Source organism: Myripristis murdjan, chromosome 7 (genome assembly GCF_902150065.1).
Source record: "Myripristis murdjan chromosome 7, fMyrMur1.1, whole genome shotgun sequence".
In the NCBI taxonomy this organism is placed as follows: domain Eukaryota; kingdom Metazoa; phylum Chordata; class Actinopteri; order Holocentriformes; family Holocentridae; genus Myripristis; species Myripristis murdjan.
In genome coordinates this window covers 9,030,629-9,046,260 of record NC_043986.1, presented here as the reverse complement: position 1 = coordinate 9,046,260, position 15,632 = coordinate 9,030,629, and the positions used below count along the sequence as shown (strand labels likewise).

Sequence of the window (15,632 nt, the reverse complement as noted above, 5' to 3'; positions counted from 1 at the left end):
CCCTTCTCTGAAAGTTTGACGAAAATGTATGTTTTCCCTGTGATGTACCGGTGACTGCTGGGATAGTCTCCAGCACTCTCCACAACCCTTACGAGGATAAGCGGTTTAGAAAATGAATGAATTAATGTATGTTTTCCTTGTATTTTTCCTTGTTATTTTTGTAATTCTTGCTTTTTAGTGACCAAAGGCGGCTTTTGAGTGTGTACTCTGTGTCAGTAGCACCTCATCATGGTGCTGGTTAAAAGTGAAAACGTTGTTGTCACAGGGCTGGTCTGTGCTGTAATGTAAGAAATACTTAACACACACACACACATAAACATGGAGGATGCAGATCTGGAGATTACATCTTGCCGGCATACAGTGTTGCTTGAATTTAGAGTTTCACCAACCATATTTTTGAGTGTTGTTACGAATGGTAGATTACATGTAAATAACATAGCTGAGGCACATAAGTCCATGTGTAAAGTGTATTAAAAAAACATCTGCTGTTTTTGCCCAAACACCTCTCCACCTGTTCTCTCCACTTGCCCATGTCAGTCAGTCACATCAGTGAAAGCCCAACAGGTTTCTTGAAGGGGAAAGAGAGGGCTGAACCAAGTGGATGGACTTTTAAAGCACCCAAATGATGAAAAAATATGATTGCTAGTTGTATATTTGTTTATTAATAATGCATTGCATGTATCAGATGAAATTTCATGTTTTTGCTCATGGCAAAATATTTTGCAGTAAAAAGATAAATGTTTCCAATTTTCTGCAGGCCTACTTCAAACTAAAATAGGGCTAACTGCTCTGTGAGTGCTAGTGGAGCTCATATTTCAACAGGCTTGCAGCTGGAAAATGGCTCTGATTTTTGTAGATACACTTCTTTTCTCCCATTATTTATTTAACAAATTGAAAAATACACAGAAAATACCTGTAAGTGTGTATTACAAAATAAAGGTGTTTTTTTCTCTACAACACACTGTTTCTATGGCTTGTTGTTTTCACTTGTGGAAGTACAAGTAAATCAAAACGGGCACTTGAGAAATGATCTTGAGTCCAAATTGGCTTTGGGAAATCAGATTTTTCATTCTATTTTACGAGACAATTGATAATCAATAAATAATAATTTGCTATATAAACAAAACAAATGTTCATAACAATGTAAAATGAGAAACTACCACTAAACATCTCCTTTGAAATATGATTTTCTATCACTGGCTGTAGCTGCCAGCTGTGATTGGCTGGACAAAACCTACGTCACACCAAAACACAACGGCAACGTGTAATTTACTTCCGGATACTAATCTAGATCCCACAAATATTTTTTCAAACGTTCAGACACTGATAACAAAAATAATTTCTGCAGTGATGAACCTGAATCTTTTCCAAACATTTACTTTACCACTGTGTAGATGCAAGTAGTTTTTGGACTCGAAAGAAACAGTAAAACCAGTCATGCTGTTAAAACTAAACGTGAAAATGTCATTCCTTATTTCGAACATGATACATCAAACGTTGATTTCATGGTAAACTTATTGATCCCATATGTTAAATTTAATAAGCACAAAAAAATACAAATAAAATAAAAATAAAACTGTCCATCTGCAGTGTGAACTCTATATTAACGGAGTATATTTTCCCAATGATTTTTATTAGCTTTTTTTCAAATGTATTTTAATTTATATACCTACTTCCTTTGTACAACATGATGTCTTACAATATTTGTATATTTGAATATATTTTCAATAAAGATAAAACCAAAAAAGGGAGGAAAAATCTTAATCTACTTCCGGGTCAGGGTCCCTCCTTTGCCATGTGCACGAAGTTTCCATGGGAGCGTTTATGATGCAGCTGCGGATATAAAACCTCTGAGAAGAAAACAACTCAGCTGTATGCGCTCTCCTCGTTTTCTATTATAATTTATTTCGGAGGAGAAAGCCGGGTCTTTGTCTCCGGTGCCTGCCAAAGCCTTTTCTCCCCGCGGCCTCACAGGAAGTGGAGTTTGAGCCATGGCGCTGTACCTGAGAGCCGCGGAGATCCTGGAGAAAGCCGAGAACAAGCAGGGCGCTCTGAAGACTCTGGTGTACGAGAGCAAGTTCCCCAAGATCAAGCAGCTGTTCGCTCTGGTTTGCGAGACCCACAAGTTTTCCAGCGTCCTGCAGGAGATCATCGAGGCCACCCGGCTGCTCAAACACACCAAGCTGAGGCTGCCGCTGGCCAAGGTGCTGGTGTACGACCTGCTGCTGGGCCAGGGGCTCAAGTGCGGCGGCTCCTGGAAGGCCCTGCTGATGAAGCACCGCTCCCGCCTGCAGGCCGAGCTGGCCCGCATGAAGATCAAACAGAAGGTAAGCAGAAATGAAGACCTGCTGCCTGCCAGCGTCCAGCAGCAGCAAGGCGACCAGCTGCCCAGGTATGTGCGTGTCAACACCCTAAAGACCACCGTGGAGGATGCTGTGGACTACCTGAAGCGGGACGGGTTCACCTACCTGGGACAGGCCAGCAGCTTGGGTGACTTGAGCCTGGCCGAGAGACACTTTGTGAGGGACCTGCACCTGACGGACGTGCTGGTCTTCTCTCCCAAGACGGACTTCCACGACCACTTCCTGTACAAGGCCGGCCACATCATCCTGCAGGACAAAGCCAGCTGCCTGCCCGCCGTCCTCCTCAGCCCCCCCTCTGGGAGCCACGTCATCGACGCCTGTGCCGCCCCTGGCAACAAAACCAGCCACCTGGCAGCTATCATGCAGAACAAAGGGAAGCTGTTTGCCTTTGATTTGGATGCCAAGCGTCTGTCCACCATGTCCACTCTGCTGCTGCGGGCCGGGGTCACCTGCCAGCAGATCTCCAACCAGGACTTCCTGACAGTGGACCCCGACAGCCCCACCTATAAAGATGTGGAGTACATCTTGCTGGACCCCTCCTGCAGCGGATCAGGTACGATTTAGAGTTGCATGCATCAGGTGAATTACACATATTTATCTCGTTATCTCGATATGAACAAACACAATACTGATATCTCAAATGGCAACAATATGGATGATATCAAATTTAGGGACCGTGATTGGTCTGTTCTGATCCAAAAAAATCATCCTGTTGGTGTTATTATGCTGTTAGGGGCTTTTAATGCTGTGGTTATCCTTGGCTGTATTTAAAACAGTCCTGGATCAGTTGAGTATTTCTTTCTCATGTGAGTGTGTGCAGTTTTCCTCTGTTCATCGCTGATGGTCAGTGTGTGTGTGTGTGTGTGTGTTTCAGGGATGGTGTGTCTGCGTGACGATGCCTCCTCCGCCGATAAGGAGAAGCAGGAGGCTCGTCTGCAGTCGCTGGCCTCCTTCCAGCTGCGGTGCCTGAACCACGGCCTGAGGTTCCCCCGCCTGCGGCGCCTCGTCTACTCCACCTGCTCCGTTCACACCCAGGAGAACGAGGAGGTTGTAGCCGCTTGTCTGCGGCAGAACCCCGGCTTCAGGTAGCAGGCGGGCCGCTGTCTTCACATCCAGCCGTACAAGCAGACCTGCTCATGTTTTTTAGTCTGGGTTACGTCTGGAAATAGCTGATTTAAGACATAGTCGTAGTTTTATTATTGTCATTATTTTCAGTCTTACTGGGTTTACATGATGTTTCAGAGGCCTTTACACACTGCCAAGAAAAAAATAAATGGGGGGAAATGCTGGTGTGTTGTATCTGTCTGGATACATGGACAGAAAGAGGTTTGAGAGGGAGATGGAGCAATGAGAGGAAGAGGATAGAAAAGTCTGTTACTATGCTTCCTAAACCTGATAAAAGTAGAAATGCCCTAAAAGTCTTCAGACAAATCCATGATCAAATATCTGCTTTCTCAGGCTCTGAATCAGAGTAGCAGCCTAATGTTTTCCTTTTATTACATAGCAGATATTAGCTAGTCGATATCGTCTCTCCCTTATCCCAGCAGCATAAAAACAGCCTGGAAAAAGCTGCAATTAAATTTGGTTTTCTTTGCATATTTCATTTATTCTTTCAGTGCTTCTTTACTGTTGTGGTTTCAGTGGAAGGTTTTAGAGAGGAATGATGATCTAAATCTGCCAGTCTGTCAAGAATAAAATCCTACAAGAAAATACAGAGTAATTTGGGCAGCAAAATTATTGGGAGTATTTGCACATGATATCGGTGATCAGCAGCTTAAAGAAATCTGTTTTGCTATCAGACTTCAGAAACCCTTATTGGCTTTAACAGAATGCCTGTGTCTTTGTCTGCAGGCTGGTTCCTCTGCTGGCCCAGTGGCCGGAGCGAGGCCTGGAGCCGCTCACTCAGTGTCTGCGTGCCAGCGCCACCAAGACCCGAACCCACGGCTTCTTCGTGGCTCTGCTGGAAAAACACAGTGGAGCCGGGAGTCCAAACCAGGAGCAGGCGGCCCAGACAATGTAAATACTGGGAGTGTCGTATAGAGTTATTACAGTGTAATGAAGTGGAAATGGCATTTAAAAAAAAAAATTAAAAATATGTAAAATGTGTCCTATTTAAAAATACCAAATCAGCCTGTCATTCTGATATCCAGGGGCAGTGTGCTCCACAGTTAACTAGAAGAATTACAGGAGGCACTATTTTTTTTCTTTACACGTTAATCATGGATTTTACTAAAGATGAGTTTGAAAGTGGTCTGAGTTTCAAGTAAGGGCCACAGTAACGCTTTCAGTCTTCGACATGAAACACACCCAGGCTGAAGGAGAATCTGGTCTCACAGATGGCGTTTGTTCCCTCTGCTCTCTTACAGCAGCTCCGGCTCACACGTGAAGCCCGGCGGTGCGTCTGCCGGTGTAGAGAAACCTGCGGCTCCTCCAGAGGAGCCCAGTGAGGACGAGACGGAGGCGACCGAGGACAAACCTGCTCCTGCCGACGGACACGCTGACGGTACGGCAGCCAAGAAGAGGAGGAAGAGGAAGAGGAAAAAGAAGTTGGCCAAAGCAGAATCTGAGGAAACGTAAAACAGAGACTGCTGCTGTGTTTTGTCTGGAGAAAAAATAAATGCAATGCAACTGAAAAATAAATCTTATTTTCTATCCTAAAACTTTATTTCCCTGTCTGGTTATTATTATTAGATAATCTTTTTCTGCAAAACACACTCTCAAGTGATTTCTCTTCATTCTTTAACAAAGCTGTTGAAATGTGTGGGACTAAGAGTGATTGAAAAAGGGATATCTGTGTTTTCAGAGATGGATCTTATCAGTCATAAGTCAGTCTACTTATACAGTGCATTTAAATACAGCAAAGCATTACCTAAAGTGCTGCATTTAAATAAAACTACGACATTAAAATTCCAACAAGTTGCACAACATCAAATGAAAATAAAGACATTGGAACAAAATGAAACGAGTAAAAGACAAATCAGGCCAATAAAATGAGGTTAAAAACAAATTCAGCCATGAAATCAAAAGATGTTATATATATAAGATATTATAAAGTAATGTGTGTTTTTCATGTGAAGTGACCGCTGTTGTCCAGCAGATGGCAGCACATCTACAACACGTTGAAGAAGGGAGCGGGGGTACTTCCGGCAAAACAAATCCAGCCATTGGTGTAACATGACCTGACGTCACATGCGTGGCTCTTGTAACGCGCTTATGCAAAATGTTTTGTAACTATGAGATTACAGTGAGGGGTTTTACTTACAAGTGTCATTTGGCGCAGCCGTCGTAGGAATCCGCGCGTAAGAATCTAATCAGTAAGTAATTAATTTTAAAGTTTTTGCACAATATAACAGGTTTCTGCAGCTTGAGCTGATCGGCAACTGTGTGCAACAATGCTGCAGGAAAAATACACAACGTCAGTGAACTGCACCACTAAAAAGTCCTGTTGCTGATGTCAAACTGTGGTTTATTTTGCTGCTTCATTCTCATCCACTGATCGAGCTGCTCTGTGGCTGCAGGATGGCCTCGGTGCCCAGAGTCACGCTGTCCGGAGGTTTGGAGATCTGCCGGGTCCTGAACGGGATGTGGCAGGTGTCCGGGGCCCACGGGCTGGTGAATGAAGCCCGAGCAGGTGAGGCTGTCCATAACCAGGCATCCTGCTGGCCCTGGAGCTCCTGACATGTCCTGGAGCTCAAAGCCACTCAATTCTTTGATTCAGATTAGGATTAGGAAATGTTAGGGGACTTCTCTGGAATTTTTACTAATGGATCACTTTCTAGGAATAGAGCATAATCAGAAATTGAATAACTGGATGAATTCACTTTCCATGAGCATTATACCTTGTACATTTTCCCCACCGGGTGCTTTTTTCATTAGATGTTGGGTTGGAGCTGGTTGTCTCACCACAGAGGAAACCAGACCTGTTTACCCTTATAGAAAATATAACATCAAGAACAAAATGAATGGGGAAACAATCAGAGGTAGTTACAGAAATTCAAGAACATGTATCAGGTGTTGGGTAAGCTTAGGGTCATGTGATAATTTGTGCTCAGAGGAGACGAGACAGGCAAACAGAAGATCTGGGTCATTTAGTATTTGCATATATTTTTTCAAGATGTCTTAGGGGGCTTATCATACCGAATAAAAGGAGGGTCATAAACACAGGAAAGGAAAAATCGATATAATGTAGATTCTGTGACATTGTCCAACCCAGGTCGGTGCAACACTGACTCAAGGCTTCATACACACACACTCGCACACACTCACACACTCTGTTTTTCTGATTTCTCCAGTTGAGGCCATGCAGGCCTACGTGGACGCAGGCCTGACCACATTTGACATGGCAGACATTTATGGGCCTGCAGAGGAGATATTTGGACAGTTCAACAGCCAGGTACACACACACACACACACACACATTTGCAGTGATCCACAGTAGAAGCCATTATGAATAAATGCATGTTACACAGGCACCGTTCTCGCATTGTCTGCTCCTGTTTCTGTTGTGGATGGTTTCCATCATCTAAAGGAATTATTTACTCGAAGAAATGGGCTCTTTGGCAATAACCAGGCAACAGAAAGCATGCAACATGGACCTTTACAGATGACATGAGATGTTATTTCTGCTGGACAAAATACACAATATGGACACAATGCATTGCTTTTGAATAGTTCATATTGTCATGTCAGGCGAAAATCTTGTAGCTCCAGTTTGGTCAGATGGTCAGATGGTCTTCTGTGGGCTGAAAAATTTCTGCAACATCTTATGTATATTAGATATTATGAAACCCTTTTGAACCGCGTTGGAAAAACTGAAAATGCATAGCGGTCTAACTATCGAAAAAGTCTGTTTTTCTTAGTTCCTGGAACTTAAAGTGCAAAATTATTCTCCCTGTAATGAGATACTGGGGAGAGTGCAGCCAAATAAAAGTGTCTTTGGGCTTTATTTTCATCCATGACCAGAACTCGCTGCAGAGAAATCAATAGGCTATGAACCTGAGTGGATGTCTTGCTGTGCTGGATTCAGCTGCAGGACAGAGCTGATGCACTGCAGCGCATTAGCTCTCCACAGGAGGCGCTGTGGGTGTGGTGGGGTGGTGCAACGTTTATAAACTAGACAGAAACAAAAAAGAAAGAAAGCAGCCAGAAAGTGCTAGACAGTAACATTAAGATCAGATTACTTGATGGTCATTGCAAAGTACAGTGCAATTTCATTATTCATTATTCCTCATTTAAAAATGCACATAATAATAGAAGTATTACTGCACATTATGTATTATTAATTCAAATTATGTAACTGTATATATTTCATTGGGTTACTTTGAAGATTACAAATGTATGTGAAAACTTAGAGGATTGGCAATTTTCACTTTTAAAGTGAAAGCAAGAAATTCAAATGGCCACTGAAAAAGATAAAACGCTCAAACATCTTTTTGAAATGCAGCACAGAGGAACATTTGTACTCACTGTAATCAGAACACACTGGTGAGAGCTAGTAATTTAATTAAAAACATGTTGAAAGTGGCCGCCTCAGTTACATCATGAAGTGCAGCCCTGGACGCCCGGTGCGGCCCAGTTATCGATTGTGGATATTTAGTTTCCTGTGTTCCCTACAGGGCAGGAGATGTACTGTATATTGAACACACATGCTGGTGAATGCCCATGCTAACACACACACACACACACACACACACACAGGTCTCAGTGTGCATCCGATCTGCTGTGTTGTGGCTGATGTGTTGTGACAGTCTAATGGTATTGACCTTGGCCTCAGTCGTTCACCTGGAATAATGTCCAGAGAGGCTCCACTCACACACCCAGGCTTTTTCTCTCCTTCCCACAGTGCACCTGAACACACACACACACACACACACACACACACACACACACACACACACACACACACACACACACGCACGCATGCACTTACTTTCTAGGCTCTTACTCTCTCTGCTTGTCCTGTCGCCCTTTCACCAGCTGTCATTTTTCTCTCTGTCTTATTGAAACATTTACATTTTACACACTGACAGTAACGACAGCAAAATGAGTTAAATTCTGAATCAGCGTTACAGACTAGAAGACAGACACAAACACTGAACATTTCTCCAGCTTTCTGTTCCAAAAGCACCATTCCTGTGAGTTAAATGACATACTTTCTAAGATTATTTCATTTCTTGGTGCTTCACACTCGTGGTCGACTGATATCTGGCATTTAAAGAAAATCACCATTAAAGAAAATCACCATTGGCCGATGCCTGCACTCACAAGGCTGATATATATATATATTTATATATTTAATTAAAGTAATATGTAGACTTCAGAGTTCAGATCCACTCAAGCAAATAGAGACGATGCACATGTTTTACTTTTAAATATTTTTCTGTGTTCAAGTGATTGTGTGTGTGTCTGTGTGTGTATGAGTGAGTGAGTGAGTGAATGTGTGTGAGAGGGAGAGAGACAGAGACCTTAGTAGTAATTTTTGAATTTTGATATTTTAATTTCATGCTCTTTTTTTTTTTGTTTTGTTTTGTTTTTACCCAATTTCTGTCAAAAGCCATATGACTTCTGGTAAAGAGCCCCAAAGAGCTGGCGGGCTACAGTGCCGTATTATATTTGAATCATACCGTGGTGTAATTAGTAATTTGACAAGTGTTCGACAATACAATAAGCTGAGTATCTCCTGAGTTGTGGTCAGCACATCGAATAGCACAGAGCCGGGTAGCCTTGTACAAGGGGAGATATTCTTGGTGGAGATCTGCACTCCACCGTATACACTCTTATAGTTACTTAAATTAAAATAATTGCACTGCAGACAGGGTGCAGATCTACTTAAGCAAACAGAGATAATTAACAATAACATTAGTGTTGAATAAATGTTCACACACAGTCATTCCTTTGGTCCAAGACCTGTCTGACTACCAGTTTTAATGGAAACACATTCACATATTTTTTTTACAAGATATTCTCATTTTATTTCTGTGCGTCTGATCTGTAGCTGAAGTCCAAATCATCTGGCAGTCCCAGCCCAGCTCTGCAGGGTTTGACCAAGTGGGTGCCGAGACCAGGACCGATGGATCGTAAGGTGAGCTGGTGAGGAGTGGGGGCTCAGCCAGCAGTGACCCTGCTGTGTGTTACTGTGGAAATGTTTCCATCCACTAGAGAGCAGTGTGTGTCTTCCAAAGACATTAGAAGCACAACTCAAAAGCAGGGTGTCGCATGCCATATTCAGTTTGTGAGCGCACATATCATTTAATATATCAGGTATTTTAGATATCAGAATTATCATACTGTGACATAATTTTTTTCCCCTGGCTGCATTACAGTGAAGGGATGTTTATTCAGCATCTTAGATTGTTGTAGCTGCTCTATTACTTGCTTCAGTGAGTGTATTTTTTTTAGTGTCGTTTTTTGATTTGTCCCATGTGGTCCAGCCTCGGTGTCCCTGTGTTTTCAGAAGGTGGAGAAGGCTCTGCTGCGCTCCATGTCCCGTATGCAGGTGGACACTCTGGACTGTGTTCAGTTCCACTGGTGGGTCTATGACGACAAGAGGTACCTGGACGCACTGGGACACCTGTCCGACCTGCAGCAGGAGGGGCTCATACGTAGGTTCACTCCAGCATACACACACAAAAATACAACCACATAACGTGAAAGGGTATACATTAAGTATGTCAAATAGGGTGGGAGAGCTGATGTGTTTTCTGTGGTTACATGATCTGTCCTGTGATCCTAAATCTGTGGTTTTTTTTCTGATTTTCCTCTGTCAGGAGAGCTGTCTCTCACCAACTTTGACACTCAGAGGCTGGAGGAGATCACCAGCAGGGGCATCCGCATCTCCAGCAACCAGGTAGCACCTCTGCACAAAATACAGCGTTCACATGGACCTTGAAAAATCCCTGAAAGCTTGTGGATTGAGGAAAACAAATATTTTGCCTTGAAGGGTTGGAAAATGAATGGCTAATACCTTGAAATCAGTTTTAAAAAAAAAAGAGGCATAGTACCCATACTGATCCCTGATAAAGCAATCATACCTTTAAATATGACTAAGGTCAAGTGTTACCCTAAAATGTGGCAATTTTGAATCCTTGACTTTCCTAAAATTTGCTGTCCAAGTGAAAGTGGGAATCCTGATTGTAATAGACCACTGCTATAGAATCGTAAGACTCTCTCTCACACACACACAAACACACACATATTGAGTGTCCATATTGTCAGTGTCTGTGTGTGTCTTGCAGGTTCAGTACTCTCTGATTGACCAGCGTCCAGCAGCGAGGATGCAGGAGTTCTGCCTGGCTAACGACATTCAGCTCCTCACTTACGGCACTTTAGGTCAGATTCATCAAGTTTGATTAAATCCGGTCATATTTTACTGTTTACTCACACTGTTTGCTTACTTCAAGTACATAATGTGTGAAGTTGATTTTGTTTTGTATGATATAAAACCGGCGTCAGTGCCATGTTTCCTGTCACACTGCCGGAGGTGTAACGCTGTAAAATGGTGGTTTTTGTAAGATGGAGTCAGTCGAAGTGACGACACGTCCTGCGTCTCCTCTGCCCTCCCCCCCTCTCGTGCACGTCTCCCTCCCTCTGCGTTCCTCACTCCTTCGCTTTGTCTCTGACCTGTCCCGCTCTTCCTCCATCCCTCTGTTTCTGCATCCCCATCCTCCTCCTCCTCCTCCTTCTCCATGTTCTTCCATCTTTGCCTTCTCCTCTGTTTGTCACCCCCTCCTGTTTTCCCCCCATCGCTCCTTCCCTCCCTACTTTGTTTGACCTCACTTCCTTTCTCTTTCCTTGTGCCCTCATTCTCATCCCTTCGCTCCTTGCATCGCTGTATGTCTGCTCGCTCCATCCCTCACCTCCTCCTCCTCCTCCTCATTCTTGCTCCTGCTTTTGCTCTCACTCCATCCCATGTTCCTCCTCCTTCTCCTCCTCCTTCCATCCCTCCCTCCTCTTTCACCCTCTCCCCCTCCCTTCACTATTCTCCTCTCATCTCCCCTCTCTCTCTCCTCTCAGCTGGAGGTCTGCTGTCGGAGCGTTATCTGGGGAAGGCGGAGCCTAAATCCCGGGCGGAGCTCTACACCGCCTCCCTCTCCAAGTACAAGAACATGATCGACGCTTGGGGCGGCTGGAGCCTCTTCCAGGACCTCCTTGTCACCTTGGAGACTGTTGCCAAGAGACACGGCTGCTCAGTGGCCAGCGTGGCGACGCGCTACATCCTGGACCGCCCCGCAGTGGGCGGGGTCATTGTGGGCTGCGGCCTCGGCGTCGCAGGGGCGGGGCAACACATCAGCGACAGCCTGCGCAGCTGCAGCCCCGAGCTGAGGCTGACGGCGGAGGACCACGCCGCCATCGAAGCGGTGACACGGCGCTCCAGGGACCTCATGGCGCACATCGGCGACTGCGGGGACGAGTACAGGAACTAAAGAGGGGGAGGAGGAGGGGGGGCAGATGAAGAGGGGAAGGAGAAGGAAGTGCTGAGCGGCATGGCTGTCGTGGAAAAAACACCCTTATTGTCTTGGGCCAAAAGGGTACAAATGGTGTTGAAGATATCATTTGTTCGAAATCGTTGCCACTTTCTATATTCGTTAAAACGCTCTGCTGTGGCTGTTCTGCTTTTCATAATCTAGAGACGAAATAACTGAGGCAAACAAACAAGACAAACGAGAACCCAGATTGCCTCCAGTGAGCTTTTTAATTTACCTTTACAATGTGTGGAGATCACCTGCTACACATAAGGTGTAAATATTTCACTGACTCGCTGCAGTCAAACAGGCGAATCAGGTTCCTCCTATAGCTTACACCGCTTCAGGGCTTCTTAACGTGTGGGAGAAGAGTTTTACTCAGACAAGTGAGCGCACAACCTTCAGTTTAAGCTGTCAATTATTTTGGAAAGAGAGGAATCAGAAACATTTATACAACTTTGTGAATCAAGGACTGCACCTCAGTTTACACGACTGTGACCCACTTATATTGAAACTCAGCGTCTGAAGCTGTGGATTCCAAACCTTTTTTTTCTCTTTTCTAAGTGAAAACACACGTTCTGTAAGTTAAATGAACATTTTCTATACAAAGAAAATGAGTCAAAACTCTGAATGAATGTATTGTTAAGGCGAATAATAAAACTTTGCATTTTTTTTTAGCTATTTTCCCATCTTTTTATTTGTTTAATTGCTGTGTGAGATTGTTTGTCTTGACAGCAGGAGACAGTTATATTCCTTTGTGTCTGAGAAACTGGCCATGAGGTACACTGGTTATGTGTGTGTGTGTGTGTGTGTGTGTGTTTAACCGTGGGTGGGGGGGGGCAGGGGTTCAGTGAAGTGGAATGATGAGGCAGCCCTATAGTATTGTCTCGCCTTGCAGATGACGCGAAAGCAGCAAAATGTACATTAGATCAGTGGTTTTCAAAATGGGCTCAGGGGACCTCCCGGGGTCTTTGAGGGGCTTCCAGCGGGTCTTCAGCAAAATTATGAACAGCTGAACTTCACTAAAATTTAATTCACTGGAAATGATCACAGTATAAAGTGATTATTTTAACATTATGTTACAATAGTAAGCCACAAAGACCACAACTGACTCAACTAAAAATTAAAGTTACATCTATCTCTATATATATGTGAATGAGGTACACATAATAGATATATTATATTTGAATCTCAGTGCTTTGAGTGTTTGTCAGCTCAAGAATTCATCTTAACAATTTAATATTTAACGCAAACCTAACAATCTTTTCATATCAGACTCCCTTGGGCAAAATAATTTAAAATAGACGTTTGTGGCTTAATTAAAATGAGCCTGGGGGTGTGCAGCATCACTTTATAGACCCCTGCATCAGAGCACACACACTCTCATACACTAACACACCAGAGTGTGTGCAGAAATGTTGCATTCCCTGTCATGAATCTGTTCTGACAAAAGTGTTTGATATGTGGTGAATGGAGGGTCAGCTAAATGCACAGGTTGATGGGCGTGAGTGCATTATTGGGTCGTATTGAGCGTATGCATCTATTTGTGTGTGTGTGTACAGTATGTATGTAATGTATTCATTTGCATGTGTGTGTGTGTGTGTGTGTGTGTGTTGGTGGCAGGGAGGCAGACGCATTTCAAGTGTCTCCATGTGAATTTTTGCATGTGTGTATGCATCTGTATACTGTATGTATATATGTATGTGTGTGTGTGCGTGTGTGTGTGTGTGTGTTCTATGTAATGCAAATGATGTCTGTGCCACTTAAATTTAAAACTGCAACCACTTCATTTAACAGCATCTCAATTTTGGAGGTATGTTTGAAGGCGTGTGAACCCACCCACTTGTGTTTGCATTTACGATAACGCGTGTGTGTGTGTGTGTGTGTGTGTGTGTGTGTGTGTGTGTGTGTGCGTGTGTGTGCTGTCTCTTCTCATGGAGCACAGAAAACAGTCCATACGGCAGATTGACAGACAGACAGATGCTTAAATGGCTGTAAGACAGGACGCCCACACCATACTGTTCGCCTCCCAGGCTGTCGGCACTCCCAGAGCTTACAGTGTGCATACAGTATGCAAATACACACACACACACACACACACACATACAATCTGCCGGCCTCACACACATCCAGCTGACGCACCCTCTCTGTCTCACTCGAAGAGCAGAGAGCCTCCTGCTGCGCTATAGGACCGGGGTCGAAGGTCATCTCCAATATCACTTCCAATTTTCTGTGGTTCTCCTCAGCAGCTGGAGGTCAGGCGGCGCTGTGCACTCGGTGTACGAAAGACTGGAATACAGCAGAATGAACATCAGAGAAAGAGAAATCTTCAGTCACACTTCAAAATATGATCTTTTCACTGATGTTCTTCTCTGTACCTTTTGTATCAGTTACAGTGGAACAAACAAGTAGAGCTGCTCTTCACCTTGAGCAAGTTTTAAACCAGGGCTCATCACATCCATACAGAATACGTACAGTGTGTATGAGAATAATACTTAACAGTATTTAACGTAACAGAGGAGTTACTTGGTAATAGGGCTGGGCAATATGGACATAAGTGAATATCACAATACTCTTAAGTAAGTATTTTGATGTATTGATGTGCATCATTATGTGCAAACAGGTTGCTCTTCTCATTGGTAAAGCCTCTTTACTCCAAATTCTGTGCTTTTTTCAGATTTTGGTGTTTTTCTTCCCAGCATGCCTCTGATGATTTCCAAAACTGCACTACACAAACACAAAAATTATGGCTGTTTTTCTTTGTTCCTCACAAGCTGACATTTTTATGAGACTGTAGGCAGGCCTCAACCAACAGCGACAATTTGCAAAATCACATATTAAATCATCTCGCTGATGTCCATTAGACTGAGTTGCATGGCATTATAAAGCGCAATCTATCAAATGACTGATTTTAATTTGGTGCTGATCTCATATTATGAGCGATTTTAATTTGCTTTTGGTCACTACTTCAGAGCGTCACAGTACCACCATTTCTTCATGATAGCATTTTACTGAAAGACAGTGAACGTTAATGTTGGATTATTGCTCTGCCCTGCTTTTTAAGTAATGTGCCCTTGCTATAGGGAGGCCCTACAACAGCAGCCTGTATTTCACACATTCAGTTTACTCTCTTTGGCTCCCAGACACACACACAAATACACACCTCAATCAGCCTCCGTCGTACATAAGCACACATGCTGCAGTCCACCTGAATCTTTCAATAGCGTTTTCAATTATTAACACACATGAAATATGCACAACACGTGGTGGATCTGGCCTGTTGGCTCTCAGGGTGCCAGGCATGACTCTGCTGTCACCCAGGCACTTACACACACACACACACACACACAAGAGAGAGAGAGAGAGAGCCTGCAGTAGGTGTGGTATATCCTGCACTATATATGCAATATGCAATATGGTGCGTTTATATAGGAGTCTGAGGTCCCAAGAGTCATTTCTGCTGACGGTCCTAAGTCGTCAGGATCGCTGCTTCTGAGTAGAAAACCCTGCAGAGAACTGAACCTCAAGGAAACCGGATACTCTCTTAGTTTAAGAAGTTGTAAGACTGTGGAAGATGAATATGTGGGCAAACAGTGTGTGATATCTCTCTATATCTTCTCTTACCGACTCGCCTCTCTCCCTCCTGTCTTTCCCTCACCTCTTTGTCTCTGTTTTTCTGAGAATGCCTATTATTCATCATGACTTTTTTATTGTTATAGCCTGGCACTAAAGGCATTACTGTTGTCTTGACCGGGTCTCCCTCTTAAAAGAAGCCCTTGATCTCAAAAAGACAAATGTGGATAGTTAA

The 15,632-nt window shown here is 43.7% G+C and overlaps 2 protein-coding genes across 4 annotated transcripts; both read left to right on the top strand.

The window, feature by feature from the left end:
• Window positions 1-1,764: 1,764 nt before the first annotated feature.
• Window positions 1,765-5,023, top strand: nsun5 (NOP2/Sun RNA methyltransferase 5). The gene is made up of 4 exons (XM_030056272.1): window positions 1,765-2,916; window positions 3,238-3,448; window positions 4,215-4,379; window positions 4,730-5,023. Exons 1-4 carry the CDS (start codon window positions 1,992-1,994, stop codon window positions 4,938-4,940), a joined length of 1,512 nt encoding a protein of 503 aa, XP_029912132.1. The 5' UTR covers window positions 1,765-1,991; the 3' UTR covers window positions 4,941-5,023.
• A 513-nt stretch (window positions 5,024-5,536) lies between these two features.
• LOC115362377 (uncharacterized oxidoreductase At1g06690, chloroplastic-like) lies at window positions 5,537-12,496 on the top strand. 3 transcript variants are annotated; one of them, XM_030056279.1, is made up of 8 exons: window positions 5,537-5,677; window positions 5,882-5,994; window positions 6,656-6,756; window positions 9,358-9,444; window positions 9,820-9,964; window positions 10,130-10,209; window positions 10,598-10,691; window positions 11,376-12,496. In XM_030056279.1, the coding sequence occupies exons 2-8, from the start codon at window positions 5,883-5,885 to the stop codon at window positions 11,783-11,785; spliced, it is 1,029 nt and encodes a 342-aa protein (XP_029912139.1). In that variant the 5' UTR covers window positions 5,537-5,677; window position 5,882; the 3' UTR covers window positions 11,786-12,496. The 3 variants fall into 3 exon arrangements, with proteins under 3 accessions (XP_029912139.1, XP_029912137.1, XP_029912138.1); XM_030056277.1 differs by having other exon boundaries at window positions 9,817-9,964; XM_030056278.1 differs by having other exon boundaries at window positions 5,543-5,677; window positions 5,865-5,994; window positions 9,817-9,964.
• The last annotated feature ends 3,136 nt before the right edge of the window (window positions 12,497-15,632 follow it).

Bases quoted from the DNA above. Each gene is read 5' to 3' on its own strand.
- nsun5 (XM_030056272.1), top strand. From the start codon at position 1,992: ATGGCGCTGTACCTGAGAGCCGCGGAGATCCTGGAGAAAGCCGAGAAC. The intron at 2,917-3,237 runs GTACGATTTAGA...TGTGTGTTTCAG, and splicing joins CCCCTCCTGCAGCGGATCAG to GGATGGTGTGTCTGCGTGAC. The intron at 3,449-4,214 runs GTAGCAGGCGGG...CTTTGTCTGCAG, and splicing joins CGGCAGAACCCCGGCTTCAG to GCTGGTTCCTCTGCTGGCCC.
- LOC115362377 (XM_030056277.1), top strand. From the start codon at position 5,883: ATGGCCTCGGTGCCCAGAGTCACGCTGTCCGGAGGTTTGGAGATCTGC. The intron at 10,210-10,597 runs GTAGCACCTCTG...TGTGTCTTGCAG, and splicing joins TCCGCATCTCCAGCAACCAG to GTTCAGTACTCTCTGATTGA. The intron at 10,692-11,375 runs GTCAGATTCATC...CTCTCCTCTCAG, and splicing joins CCTCACTTACGGCACTTTAG to CTGGAGGTCTGCTGTCGGAG.